We start from the raw sequence: 15,439 nt of genomic DNA, 5'->3' as shown, positions 1-15,439 counted from the left end.
ATGTTGGTGTGATGGTGTTAATTTTTTGAAGTCGGTAGTTTTGATGAAAATCATACACACTATCAAATATTATAACAAATGGCTTATTTCATTATTCAATACACATACCACTATCATGAAAATACCAGTGATGGTGAAACAAGAAAATGCAGTCCCACTGTGGCCAATCTGATTAGCTTTTCAACTCCTCAAAGCTAAATTCAGGACTTGAGGGCAAATGGCTCAGAACATATATATGTGTGCCGCATTGTAAACGATTAGGAATGCACATGTTACAGTTCTAACCAGAGTACAGAATACAGTGTTAAAAAAAAAAGATTTGTTCTCTGCTTATTGTATATATATCACAAGGGACCCAGGGTCCAAACTCATCATATTCAGCTTTACCTCTAGATATTTAGCAACCTAGAGTAATTGACTTTTAACCTACCTGGTGGCAGTCTTCCTACACCATGGCAATTGCACTGTCACGATACCAATGAATACCACACTCGGCCCTGCAATGGAACACTGCTGTCCACAAGGAAAGTCATTCATATCTGCTCACCCCCATATTCATGCTGAACTGAAGGTTGGAGCACAAATGTCTGCCATAGCTAGAATCTGTTATTATATTTACAGTATATACCTCCAGAGTAAAAACCAGAGCAACTTGTAAAATGCGAAGTGCAAATGGCTTTCTCATGTCCTCAATGTACTAAATCTCAGAAAGCACCCACTTGCATATACTAGAGCAAAATCAGTAATTTTCTAAGATCACTACATGCAATTTTGGGAAGTTTCTCTCTTTCACCTACTATAAATCTACAAACCTAGCCAGTTTCTGCAGGGAGTATGCCTAAACATACCTCATGTTTTGTAGATTGCTAAGCTATCACACTAGGCTTTTTTAGATAAACCCAATTAGCTAATTGCTTGTGAAAGAAACCCTAGAAAAAAATGAAAAATAAAAGGCAGATCACTCCTGTAGTAATCTTTACAACTGGAAAGACCCTTTTGGGAGCAGACATGAAAAAATAGTAGGAGATAGCTATAAAAAACAATAAAAGTACTAGATGAAAAGGTCACAGGTCCAAATAAACCAAGTAATGCAAACTAAATGAACCCACAAACTCTCATTTGCCCTTCTTTCTCTGGAGCAATTCAAATCAGTTCAGCCCAAAGTCTGGCTCACAGACACAGTTCAGCTCATCAATTGCAAAGGTTTTCATATAATCCAGGAAAAAAACCTACATCAGGAACAATTTACGACACATTAAAATCTGCTGTAGATATATAACGCACATAAAAACTGTGGTAAATTACAATAACTTAAAACAATAGTAATAAAATAATATCAAACAACATCACTACTGCCATGACTATCATTTTTAGCAATAAATGGCCTCTGGAAAGCCATATTGTCATTAAGACACACACACACAATCTTCATCATTTGCTGTCCTGCCCATGTCGTGACTTTTTTGTCATTTCATGATGTGACCATGTAGTAGGGCACGCAACAGATTTTAATCAGTGAATACAGACAAGATGACATCAAAAAGATTTTTTTGTGTTGCACATTGACTGAGTGCCATAAAAAAATATTCTAAATTTTTATTAAGCGTTCCCTGTTTATTACTGTACCACTTTGTAACTCTGGGTTCCCAGCAGTGTTTATTATTTTCTGAAAAATATTTTCAAATTTTTCATAAACCATACTTCACTCACTGAAATTCTATGCTCTAAGATACTACTTTGTTTTTTGTGCTAGTTAGTTTGTGCTAATTCACATTTGCCACACATGTGTTAGTACTATTACAAAGTCACAATTGTGATTTTGTGAGTAGACTCACAGACAAAACACGTAAACTACAAAGTTAAAATAAATATAATTCCTTCCACATAATTCTGCTGGTCCCTTCTTATAGTGATAAAAATGACCTCAGTAATTTGCATTTATTTATTTGTTTGTTTGTTTGCTTGATTGTTTGTTTACTAAGGCACAGCCCGGATGAATTAGATCACAATTACATACAATTAAAACATACAGACTAGAAACAGAGAACAGCACACTGTGTAATACCAGAGGCTATGCTTAAACAGCTCACTTAATGAAGCTTTTTGCCAAAACATTATCCAGCTGTTCACATTGGTATGAACAATGTAGGATAGACATTTTTCTCAAAAAACATCATCGCTTGTGCAGTTCTTCAAGACAGTGAGTTTTGTAAATTATACTCTTTTTGTCTCTTTTGCTGCTATACTAACACTTACCTTTCAGAATGATCTCTAATTCATCTCTCAGTATGTCAAAAATACTGTATCTGGAGCTTGTTTCTGGAATCACATGGCGATTTAGCCAGCCTCCACAGGCATACTGGTAAAAATCCTTACAGGGTTCTGCACTTGGGTCCATATTCTGAATGATTCTAGCAGCTAAAAAGTAACAAAGTATTGAATTTTAATGTATGAAAAATTTAGCAATGCTTTTTGTTTCAGTATGTAGATATGCTAATTACAACTGCTGATTTTTGCCTATTTTAATAATTTTATTTATTTGCTACCACAAAACTCAAATTAATAAACAAACTCACAGATATAGACATAAATCTCAATGTTTTGTGACAAATAGTCAGCTGGCTCTCAGATAGGACCTAGGAAGTTAGGATAGGGTGAGACTACCTCCACAAAGAGGCTGGTCATTAAGGGAGTCCCTCAGCACTTTGTACTGGGCCCATTCCTTTTTGGCATTTACACGTCGGAAGTCACGGTCAATGGGAAGGAAATCTATCTGACCAAACTTGCAGAATACTGCAGACTAAAAGCAGTCACAGACCCTAACCTCCTACAGGCAGGGCTGACAAAGAGAAATGAATGGTACCTAAGTCACAGCTTAAAGCTCAATGCCAAGAAATGCATAATAGAACCCTTTGTGAAATCAGCCACACTAGGAAATTGCCTCAATGATAACACACCACTAGGAGCAGAACCAGTAATCAGGGATTTCAATGTGTATGTAAATAGTAACCTGGCTTTCAACCAATATGTGTTTAAGGTAGTATGGAAATCCTTCTATGTTGTACCAAATTATAAGCAACAGCATAGCATATAGCTCCAAGGACAACATGTTTCCACTGTATTCAGCCCTCATCAGGTCCATCATTGAGTAGAATGTACCCTTCCTTATGTACCTGACCAGGCAAGTGCAACAACTTGAATATCCAAAGAGGTTCCTCACTAAAAGAATGCAATGAGGAATCAGCATGTTCTATGCAGATCACCTCAAAGCCCTATCTCTGTATTCTGTGTCCTACAGATTGTTGAGAGGTGATCTATGCATGTCATACAAGGCATCCTTGGAGTTTTTGCATATCCAAAAGACAAACAGCATCAGCATTACTCAAGCTATCGATTTAAACTTTGCTTGTGACATAAATCGGACATGTTGGAGGGACAGGTGTGCGTCTCAGAGAATTCCCCTGCTCTGGTACAGACTTCCATCTATGTGAAGCACAGCTTTTCCCTAACCCTATTAAAGGGAAACCTGAAGTAGTGGATGCTTTTCCAGAAGTATTCCCTAGGTTTTGCATCCATGGCTGTAATGGACAGAGGCAGCCAGTAAATTTTAACTTAGCTTATATAATCTTAAATAACCATTACGATACATAAACTTGTGGAATACATTGTGGAAGCTTGGCTATGCTTACAAAGAACAGCAAATAAGTTTGTAGGATACATTTGGGATGCTTTGATAGGCTTAAAAAGGCCTTAGCAGCTTAAGCCTAACATCCACTAATAAACGTATGAACCTGTAGAATTATAATCAACCAATAAAGTTCAAGTGTACTTCATGGCTCTGTATTGTCATTATAATTAAAAAAGTTCCTTTTGAGAAATGTTTCTAACATTGTGTGCCACTTTAGTCCTTTGCTAAAATCTTTGATTCAGATCAGAAGAGTAACTTAAAACATTACAATGGAAAGAACAAATCCATTTTAGATACAAAACAATTACATCTTCATAATGTTATCAATCATGTGCCTAGGGTGACAGCTATCTGCTGCTAATAATGAGTTAATGAGATGATTTTGCAACATCCAGCAAGTTTTGTAACATTCACATCTAAAAATATGATAGTTAGGGCATTTCATATGTGTAAGACAACTGTATAGCCAATATCATTCAGATATTTCACAAGCATGGACAGCTAATTCCTGGTCACCTTTCATAAACAAGAAAGGAGACCCCCATTACTGTATCCTAAAGCACATTTGTGAGCATAATGTAAAACATTCCTATTCAGAATTATTTCATCAATTTGCTCTTACAAGTCTTTAATCAACCAGATATCATCTGGGTACCATCTCTACATGACAAAATTATCTAAAAAAACAATTGCTATTATTATTGTGTACAATACAGTGCTCAAAATAATTCATAAAACTTTTGCCATAAACAAGAAAGGAGACCCCCATTACTGTATCCTAAAGCACATTTGTGAGCATAATGTAAAACATTCCTATTCAGAATTATTTCATCAATTTGCACGTACAAGTCTTTAAATTTAAAACAGCTAAGGTCAATATAATCTAAAAAAACATTATGCAGACTGGGAGCTGACCAAAATTATTCTTGAGTGCAGGTTTAAGTGCTTTCATCCTGTATATTCAATTAGACTTCATCAGAAAGTAGCAATTCTGCAACAGCTGTCCACCAGCCACGAGACTGGATTGTAAAGCAGATGACAAAGTTGAATCTGTAAAGTGGCGGACAACTGTTGCTGAATTGTTAGTTTCTGATGAAGCCTGGTTGAATGTACAGGACAAAAGCTCTTAAACTTTCATGCAAGAATAAACAATGTTTTTGTTTCCTGGTAGTTAGTTTCCAGTGTGCATATACTTTGGTTTTTGGACCTTTCTTGCACACTTTTTGATTATTATTTCTTGGTTCAGTTTAATTTAAGCAATGCTTTTTTAGCATCCAGACCCAAATCATGGGGCATATTTGTATACAAAGCTTGCACATCCATAGTACTCAGTAATATTTAGCCTTCTACTTGTACATCACATATAACTTAAAAAAAATGGTGTGGTGTCTTTAATCCTAGTTATTTATATGCACAAGAATAGGCTAAAGCCCCTTTACAGATAATAAGATACAGGATGCTTCCATGAACCCTTACCAGCAACAATCCATTGCCCTGAGGGGGCTACCAGTGGTTTAAGCACTTTGCATAATAAATAAAAATACTATGCCATTAGCTGTTCAGCAATGACCTCATTATGTTAAAGCCCAGTATATTACTCCTGGATTAACTCAGTAATTGAATAATGTTTTTGTAAATGTAACAAACTCATTCATTTGATCATAAGGAATTGGTATGTAATGTCTTAAAATCAAATAATTATCATAAGCTACTTCATCTCTTACCAACACTCTAACCAGTTTATTAATGCTTGTAGCTATTTTAGTTGAAGAGGTAGGCTCAATTTAAAATTGGCAAGTGATTTCCTACACTATCTATACAAATCATGACGAACAGCTTTCTCAAAAGATTTCACCAAAGAGTGCTAAGGAAGAACAAAAGTATAGGCCTGGAATTTAAATGGAACCACATCATAAAATAATTTATTACATTTTCTATATCCTTAAACCACATTCTTGAATTCAACTTTCAAGAAAAAAATTAAAATGCTTTACACTTGAGATTCAGAAACAAAGCATGATGCTACAAACAAAGACCTCTAATAAAAGGAACAGATTGTGCATCAGTCAGACTTGATCAAAAGCTCATAAATCATATTTGAAATCTATAAGATGGCATTTATTAGTCTCTGGAAAATGTCTGTCACATTTGTGATGTTTATGATAACCTCTCTTCTTCGTTTTCTAAAGGGTGTTGCATAATGTCCAAATCACTAGCTATAGTACGTCCTGGTGATATGTTAATAGTACAAGCTTCATCCCCACATTCTACATCCACCTTCTGAAAAGAGGAACGTTCACCCTTGTTGATGAATTCTGAAGCTAAGGAGTCAGCAGAGTTTAAGATCCATTTTAGGCCGTCTACCCTATTGTTCTATAATTTAAATTTTTAGCATTAGTTTGGCCTTTTGAAAAACAAACCATACATTTTTGTTTCAACCAAGTAAATCCTATATCGTATTTATAATCATTCAGTTCTCTTTTAAATTTCTTGAACAGACTATCAATATCTAAATTATTCGGTATGGTAATAAAACTGTTATATAAACCATTATGAGATGGATAGTTGGAATAAAATGAAACCTCCTTAACAATGTCTTGAATATTTATACCAAGCTGTTTAGCACTACACTCATAATCTTCCAACAGGCAGTCAACAAACATAACAGATGAAGCATGCTGAACTGCATGTCACTTTTTTAAAAAAGTCAAATCCTCATTATCTACAGTTTGCTTTAATCTCACATGTAAGCCTCATTCTATATACCAAAAGTGTTGTATAAAGCACATACATTCATTGGTTATTACAAGGCAGTTAATCAGGAAAAGTATTTGCAGCGTAACCATTGCAATCCCACCTGCCCCTTTACCATGGGAGTGAATAGGGAGAAGGGTATATTTGCAGTTCCCAATCCAATCTTCCAGGTTGTGCTTGAAGAGGGTAAGGGAACTATTTTGTTTAATATGAAGAAGGAGTCTGTTCCAGAAGAGGGAAATTCTTTGAGTGAGGTATGGATCATGCCAGCAGGTTCAGTTTATGTTTTAGTGAAAGATGAGCCCCGGGATTCATGAAGCTCGGTGCAAGGCCGGCGTAAGGCTTGCGCTGGCCGTGCGGCGTATATATGGAGTAGTCACGCCATATGCATATTAATGAAGGCATGCAGCTTCCACAGCCACGTGCATAGGAAACATGCATGAGTGCATGGGGCATATCAAAGTTGCACATGGAGGCGTGTCAATGTCGGCTGTCGATGAGCAACCTAAACTGATGAATATTATATTCCGCCTGCAATAGTAATCGCACCTATCAGTGTCCGTGGATACTGAAACGTATGCAAAGCATAGTCCCTGTGAACAGAAAATGAAGAATCAAACACAAATGCATGGTAGGGAATAACGGGTCCCTACCCTTGAACAAATGACATGAAAACCGTGTGCCCGTAGTCCAACATAATGTTGATAGCTATACCATGTGGAAGTGAAACGTATCATATGTTAGCACGCCACCAGTAGGTACGTCCAGCCCAATGGAGAGGGTCACCAGCTGACCCATAATGTGAGGGAGGGTGCATAGCTGTGCAGATGTGTCCATAACAAAATACATGAGGAGAAATGCAGATATATGTAGTGACCGTATGTCCAAATCATATCCCACAAGGCATGTAATAGTCACATACAAAAGGTATGTCCGTATTTCACATACCAAATGTGATAGGAAATAGAATATGCATGTAAACGAAACAGAAGGAGCATATAAACAGCTACAACAATAAGGACACATGTAGGCCGAAAGGAACGGTATGATCCGTACCGTCGACTAAGATTACCACCTGTCCCACTTTGCGAGCGACAGCCCCTCTGTGGGCAGATGTGTCCTGACACAAACTTGTAAAAATGGCAAATGTCTAGAGATTATAGGACATAATTATTCCTTAGACGTCATGTAATAGTTGCATTAAACAGTATTTCTCTGTACGTATATTACATAAATGTCATATGACACAGAATAAGACACCGAAATGCTACAAGAATAAGCTTAGATATAGGCAAGAATTGTAAGTTCTATCTGACGAACTGACTGTGGGTATGTGTCGGCCTGTAAAATGTGCTGTGTTCACTACAAATGTCACACTGTGGCCAATTGAAAAGGTGGAAACACAACCGTCGACTGTGGGGAGGCATTGTCCACAGCAGTCGGATATGTGTTAGGAATAGCTTGGACATAGGAAAAGGTGCCATCCTACCAATGAGTACAACAGGCTGGCAAAAATCCGGAAGTCAGCGGTATAATCCAAACTTGTATGTGACACAGTCGAATGGGTAGTACCTGGGTATACCAACCAAGTAATGAAAGTGAAGTATGGGCGTGTACCTATGTGCATGAGGTATAGCATGTGGAAAGCAAACATGGCAGGGTAGTCCACACAACCATAAAGGTACCTGACACATGTAGGGTAGTCAATGTGTTACTCTGGCCGTGTCATGGGCCAACAACCAAAGTAGTGATCTATGGGGTGTGAGGAATTTGCGTGTGAGGGGTGGGTGGGTAATGGTAAAATCCTCAAAGGCGATACTGTGTCGTATGCAGAAAAGGTGAACCAGAGGTGTACGAGGGGGCAGTGAGTGAAGTGGAAAGAAACACAAACACGTAGAAACAGCTGCAAGACAAGCAGATAGGCCATAGTGTAGAACACAATCCCACAAACATATGAATATGGAAATGTGCGATACAAATGTATAGATATGTCCCAGTCACATACCCACAGATGGGTCCTGATGGAACTGGCCATAACAAATGCAACACACCTGGATGCATAATGGCCTACCCAGCATACCCTCCACATCACACAACCCGCCTCCGTACCAGAACGTCCACCAAATCCAGCCGTACTTGGCCTACTGGTTTGTTGCAGACACAGCTACACACAGTGACCCCTACACATATGTAGTAGGTATTGTCACCCTAGGCAGTGTCAGGATTGCAAACCATGTATCCCCTGCATGTAAAACCCCCTGCACATTTTCGTAAAGCCACAAAAATCTTTGGTATCTGACTTGTTTTGGTCTTGTCCAATTTTTGGGATATCCCTCATGGGATAACCAACCTGTGTAAATAGTAGAATGGGTATGACGACATGATGTCCAATCCTGTAGATATCTGGACACAAGTCAGAACGTGCAGTAGAGGTCCATGACACTGTCCAGCCCTAAGTGGTCATGCATAACCTGCTACCCAGGATAAAACACCTTCCCGTGACGCACGTGTCCCGACACGAATAGGAGGGAGAATATATTGCACACATTTGCATAGTGGCAAATGGCATGAGGGTGAGGAAGACACTGATCAAGTGTGAGGGACACTTACTGTGTGCAGGCATGATCGACCATACCTGTCAACCTGTGTGAGCAAGATATCTGGACAGAGCCGGGAATACAAGTGAGACAAAGGTCCAAAAGCAGGGACAATTTGTAAAGATAGCTCTTAGAAACATAGAAATATGATAGAATAACAGTTTACACATTGGCATTAATGTCCGGAGTATGAAGTCTGAAACCCAACTGTCTATCAGCACCTTCCGACTTCAGTCTTTAATGATGAGCTACTGCTGTGCTAGAACACAACAGCGTATTACAGAGGTCTGTACCATACCACTCAACTGTCCAGATATTCGCAGAATGACCAGAGTTTTGCCTCATATTGTTGTTGTGTGCCTCCAGCAATCTGCACCTGTCTGGTAAATAGCTGAGGATTGATGTCACTAAATAATGAGAAATATTTTGAGTTTAAGACTCCACATCCTTCAGAAAAGTCATGCTAATGCAAAACCTAGTATTCTATCAATGTTCTAAGCTTGTAAGAGCAATATTTAAAATGTGTCCCTATTTGTCCCCCCATCATGTAGGTTTTGCGTAGATTTGGTGCTCTAAGAGGTTGAAAGGTATGGTCCATACATATTTACAGTAACAACCCTTCACATTTGTGTAATGTACAACTGCAAACCTGTAGTCACTTCATGTCCAAAATAATAATCCCTGTATGACTGAATACAGGTAATAGTCAAATGTGAATGGGAACACCCCTCACCGTGGAGTATGGACTGTAACAACCCCACCCATAATATGTATTGCCAACAGAATAAGCTGCTGACAGGTGCCCAAACACCTGTGTCTATAAACACAGGTAAAAATTCATAATAGGGAGAAACTCCCTGTCCATATGCTTCGTCTGACATTTGAACTCGGTCAGGGAAGTTCCGTTCACCAGGCGGACAAGCCTAAACCCAGATCACTACATGAACACCCTGACAATGAAAGACCTGTATGTGCCAGGACTATATGCCTTGGTGTTCTGCATATCTATGGAGTGATTAACAATGCAGCTGGGGTCCACAGCAGTAGGCAATAGGGAATGTGTAATATGTAGTACCGCATTTTTCCCAGCAGGAGAATGGATGCCTGTGTTGTAAGTGAAGCGATGAGGCGTATGTTGATGTAGCTAAATACTATGGGTATGCATATCAATGAGGCAGAACACCAATAGAATAGTGGTTCCGGCATCCGGCCAACGTGAATGCAGTCCCGGTTGACCTACGACCACTGCACGTATAACTTTAAAGTACACTCTCCTTTCCTTACTACTTCACCTTCTAACACTATATACTCCCTACTTAAATCCTAGTACTATGGCCCCATCTAATAAAACTATATTCACCATTTTTTTAATTCTAACTACCACACTAGCCTTTCTTACCATACCTTACTCACTTACCTCCTACGAACATCTTTCTCTAGCTGAACAAACCATTGCAGCCAACAGACTTTACCATCTTCTTTCACCTTTTTCATTAACCATAGTAACATAACCTGTTTCTCTAACTATATATTACCAAAATTCCACAGAGCAACCCACATTATTTACTTCTCTACCAAAAAGACTTTTAATAACCTCTATAAACTCCTAAAATCTCTACTATACCCCCAGCAACACCCCCTCTTAGACGGTGACATTCATCCAAACCCTGGCCCCTTTACTGACTCCCCCGCTAACCCTACCAATTTTACAGTACCTATACTTTCTACAATTACAAATCCATCTAACTCCCTTCTGATAGCTCACCTTAACATTAGAAGTATTAACAATAAAATCTCCCACTTGCATGCACTCCTAGATATCCATTCATTTGATATTCTATGTCTTACAGAAACTTGGCTAAAACCATCTACTCTAGAACAGGAAATTAGCCCTCCTGGCTATAACATCCTCAGAAATGACCGTAAAATAAAAAAAGGTGGGGGGTTAGCCATTCTCTATAAATCTAATCTCCAGATTTCCCCCATTAATGTGCTTCCATCATTAGACTCTAAATCTGAAACCCTATCTATCAAACTCCAAATCAATAACTCCAGATCTATCTATATAATCTGCATGTATCTACCTCCAGGTAATAACACACATTCTCTAGAGAACCTGCTGAGTCACCTCTCTACCCAATTACCCCAGGAGACCATTGTACTTGGTGACGTTAACATAGACTGGTCCACTTGTAGTTCTCTAAACCCTACCACCCACATAAACCTCTTCGGATTCTCACAATTAATAACAACTCCTACAAGAATCCATAAACCTAGTAACAAGGAAAGTACTCTGGACTGGATTCTTATCAATAGACACCCTGAATCTTTTACTCCAGGAACCCTTCCAGACGATATCAGTGACCACGTACTTACCTACATTATTAGACAAAAAGTCCATATTGCAACTACTCATAATCTCAAAACCTCCCGCTTAAAAAAATTCTTTAATCCAGACAGCTTCTTAACCGAATTGCAAGCATGTGACTGGTCACCACTAACCTATCTAGAAATAGACAAAGCTGTCACCTATTTTAATACAAACTTTCTTCAAATCCTAGACTCCCATGCACCTTACCGCTCCACTAGAATAAAAACCACATCTGCCCCTTGGCTCACAAAACAAACTAGGCAAAAGATACTCCTCAGAAATAAAATCTGGGCCAAATGGAGATCTACCAAATGTACAACAACCCACCTCCAATTTAAACAACTAAGAAATACCACCAAAAAGGATATTCTTAGAGACAAAAAAGATTTCTTCCTACACCTTCAACAAACCAATCAACAAACTCCACAAAAATTCTGGTCTGGGATAAACAAACTTCTTCAGCCAGGTCACACTACTACTCCTGACCCAACCGGTTTTAACAATAGCAACTCCAACCTAATCCCCGATGCCTTTAATAACTATTTCACAGATGCCATTCAAACCCTAGCCAATTCTTTACCACCCCCACTGCTACCCAACCTAATAACTGCAATACTTCTCTACCCACCTTTCAAATACAACCTGTATCTACTTCTCTCATCTGTAAGCTTCTTCAAAAATTGAAACCTTGCACCCCTTCTGCTGACCATCTCCCATCTGAATACCTACAAATTGCCGCAAAAGCCATAGACTATCCCATCTCAATTCTTATTAACAGAACTATCTCTGAGGGCAAAATCCCTGCTTTATGGAAAATATCCCATATCATCCCTCTACATAAAGGAGGACCATCTACTGAGCTCTCTAACTTTTGCCCTATTGCTCTACTCTCCCCATTACCTAAGATAATGGAAAAATGTATTCACAAACAACTGCTTAACCACTTACTACAAAATAACCTACTGGCAAACTGCCAACATGGCTTCAGGCCATTCCATAGCACATCTACTGCCCTTTTATCCTTTACCGACTCTATATATAAAAATCATAACAATAACTCTTTTTCCTCTGCTCTATTCATTGACCTGTCAAAAGCCTTTGACATGGTTAACCATAACCTACTATTAAACAAACTAAAGGCTCACTCTCTCGATCCTCAAGCCATACAATGGTTTAGGTCTTATCTGGAAAATAGACAGCAAGCAGTACTTTGGCATAACAATCTGTCTTCACTACTTCCAGTAAATATTGGAGTTCCTCAAGGCTCTATCCTAGGTCCCCTACTCTTCTCCTTATTTATTAATAACTTACACATGAACTTACCTCAAGCCACCTGCATTCAATATGCTGATGACTCCACTTTAATCTGCACAGCCAAGAATATATCCTCTCTCCACTCCCTCACCCAAACTATTTTTCAGAATGTTGAAAACTGGTTTATGCAACACTGCCTCCTCCTTAATCCCAAAAAAAACAAAACTACTGCTTTTTACTCCAACTCATAAATCACCCATCCCTTTCTTCTCTTTAACCTCTAACAATGGTACCAACATCAACCCAGAGACTACAACCCGCCTACTAGGTATAACTATTGATAATCATCTCAACTACGATGAACACATAAACTCCACTATAAAGTCTGTTAACAGAAAACTTGGCACCTTCTATAGAATAAAACCCTTCCTTACCCCTTCTGCAAGGAAAGCAATTGCCCAAACCCACCTCATTTCCACCCTTTTCTATGCCTCAGTTATATATACCAACCTATCCAAAAACAACCTCTCCAAACTCTCCACCTGTTATAATAGTATAGCTAGATTCATCACATGTTCCCCCTTTAAAAATCACCACTGCCTTAACCTCAAACAACTTGGATGGCTAGAACTGAAAAACCAGATACTCTTTCAACAATTACTTATTATACACAAGACCTTGTACCACCCTAACAACACCCCTATCCTCACTCATCTAATTACACCTTACACTAATCTAGCTACTCTACGCTCTGCTAACAAGCTTCTAGTTTCCTCAAATAAAGCCAACAACAAAGCCGGGGATTCACTTTTCTCAAACACTGCAGGAAAATTCTGGAATCAGCTTCCTGCTGAATTATCTACCCTTGCTTCTACTTCTCTTTTTAAAAAACATCTTAAAGAACATCTGAAAGCTCATTGGCTTTGCCCATGTACTAACCCAGACTGATATCTTTTCCCCCTTCTATTCTTAACCCTATCCCTTCTCCTTTAACCTGTACTTCCAAATCGAATTACTACTCTTCCTCTGGAATAACACAATGACATATATATTCTTTCCCATAACTATGACTTGCTCATACCTTCTAGTGTGATTTGTAGAATTGTTTTTAGTTTAGTTTTTTATAGAATTGTTTAGTTAATTTCTACTAATACTGTTTAGTATACAAATGTATTATTATAACTGTTCACTAGACCATTGCTACCTCTGTATTTATTCTTAATGGTTCTATGTATTGTTAACTGTCTCAATATTCATGTTTGGAGCTTTTCTCCCCGGGCCTCTACTGAAAATGGACATATATCCAGCTAGACTAGCCCGGTCAACAAATGTAAAATAAATAAACAAATAAATAAATAATGAATGCGTTCGTGCTGTACACACATTTAAATATGTAAAGGTGAACGTGTGTTTCGCATCAGTCCGTAAACCGGAATACAGATATATAACTGTTACGGTCAGAATTATGAAAGGCCACATAAGCACAAATATCTATTAAACATATGTAACCCACAATAAGGATATGCAAGTGCGCCTGCGAGTGTGTAATCTGCTCACAGCATAGCAAATGAATGCTGTTTTCTCCATGTTATATATGCATGGCTCATACCTGTTAACCCTGTAAAGTACGAAACCGGACAAAGCCATGAAAACAAATAGGGACAATCCCCAGATATTGCCCTAACAAACATAGAAAGTGGATAGAATAACAGGTGTGTCACTAGCATGGATTCTCTGAAGGGTATGAAATCGTAACCTGAAATGCTTGTCATTATTTACCAATGTCAGTCTTTAATGATATGCCACTAAATTGCCAGATAGACACAAGGTTATGAAAAACGGACCAAAGATAAGAGGCAAACAGCTGTACATTCAGCGAAAATCTGTACAGTTGAAAGGTATGATATGGATATATATATATATATATATATATATATATATATATATATATATATATATATATATATATACACATATATCCACAGACTTAAACCAAAGCAAATTATGAAATGAGGAATGTACAGACATATGTATATATGTACATATTTATATCTATACACACACGATACATTAATAGATATATACACAACAAACATATGTCCCTGTAGATATAACTTATAGCTATTATGGATAGACAGACAGACATGCATGAAAGGTGAATTCACTGCTGCTTTCCAAACCATTGCCCGGAAAGTACCAGTGTGACAGGCCTGCAAGTTCTACACTTTAAACATGAATATAGGTGTCCTTTGCAGGACCCCAGAAATTGATCCCGTACAAAGTGTGAACCATCATCGACGCAAAAGAAGTCACAGCTGTAACTACGATATAGCTGTACATGCAACAGTAGCAGGTACAAGGGTAATAACACATGGGTCGATAGAAAGTATGACGTACGACCTGATATCCGGAGAGTGGGGAGTGCTTAGAAGTGTCTTCACACTTTATTATCGCTCACATTAAACATGTCTAATGGGTACTGTGGAGGGGTGTCAGGTATGGGAATCATGGGTATGCAGAAATGGGCCTAGGTGTTGGTTGGCACAGATTTATTAGGTCCGCCCCAAGGGAGTGATCAATATACCTATGTGGGTATAGCACACGCCTATATTCTCCAAAAAGGTTCAACCCATCTACTGGATATTGTGTAAACCATTGGGGGAAGACGTAGGGACCTATATCAGTGTCATGTAGGCAATTATCATGGATGGACATGCGTACGACCAAGATGGTAACCATTCCTGCCAAACTTTCAGAATAAGACAGCTGGACTAA

At 38.4% G+C, this 15,439-nt stretch overlaps 1 protein-coding gene across 3 annotated transcripts in view; it reads right to left on the bottom strand.

The window, feature by feature from the left end:
* The window catches only part of MMEL1 (membrane metalloendopeptidase like 1), a 1,737,390-nt gene that overhangs the window by 1,015,563 nt on the left and 706,388 nt on the right, over positions 1-15,439 (bottom strand). For all 3 annotated transcript variants that reach the window (XM_044062979.1, XM_044062980.1, XM_044062978.1), the window contains exon 4: positions 2,257-2,418. In XM_044062979.1, the coding sequence (XP_043918914.1) occupies positions 2,257-2,418 (162 nt within the window). The remainder of the gene's footprint in view (positions 1-2,256; positions 2,419-15,439) is intronic.

The sequence above is a fragment of the Protopterus annectens genome, chromosome 2.part1 (genome assembly GCF_019279795.1).
Source record: "Protopterus annectens isolate FY-2018-M chromosome 2.part1, PAN1.0, whole genome shotgun sequence".
In the NCBI taxonomy this organism is placed as follows: Eukaryota; Metazoa; Chordata; order Ceratodontiformes; family Protopteridae; genus Protopterus; species Protopterus annectens.
The sequence above is the reverse complement of the archived record's forward strand: the minus strand, read 5'-3'. Positions and strand labels throughout refer to the sequence as shown.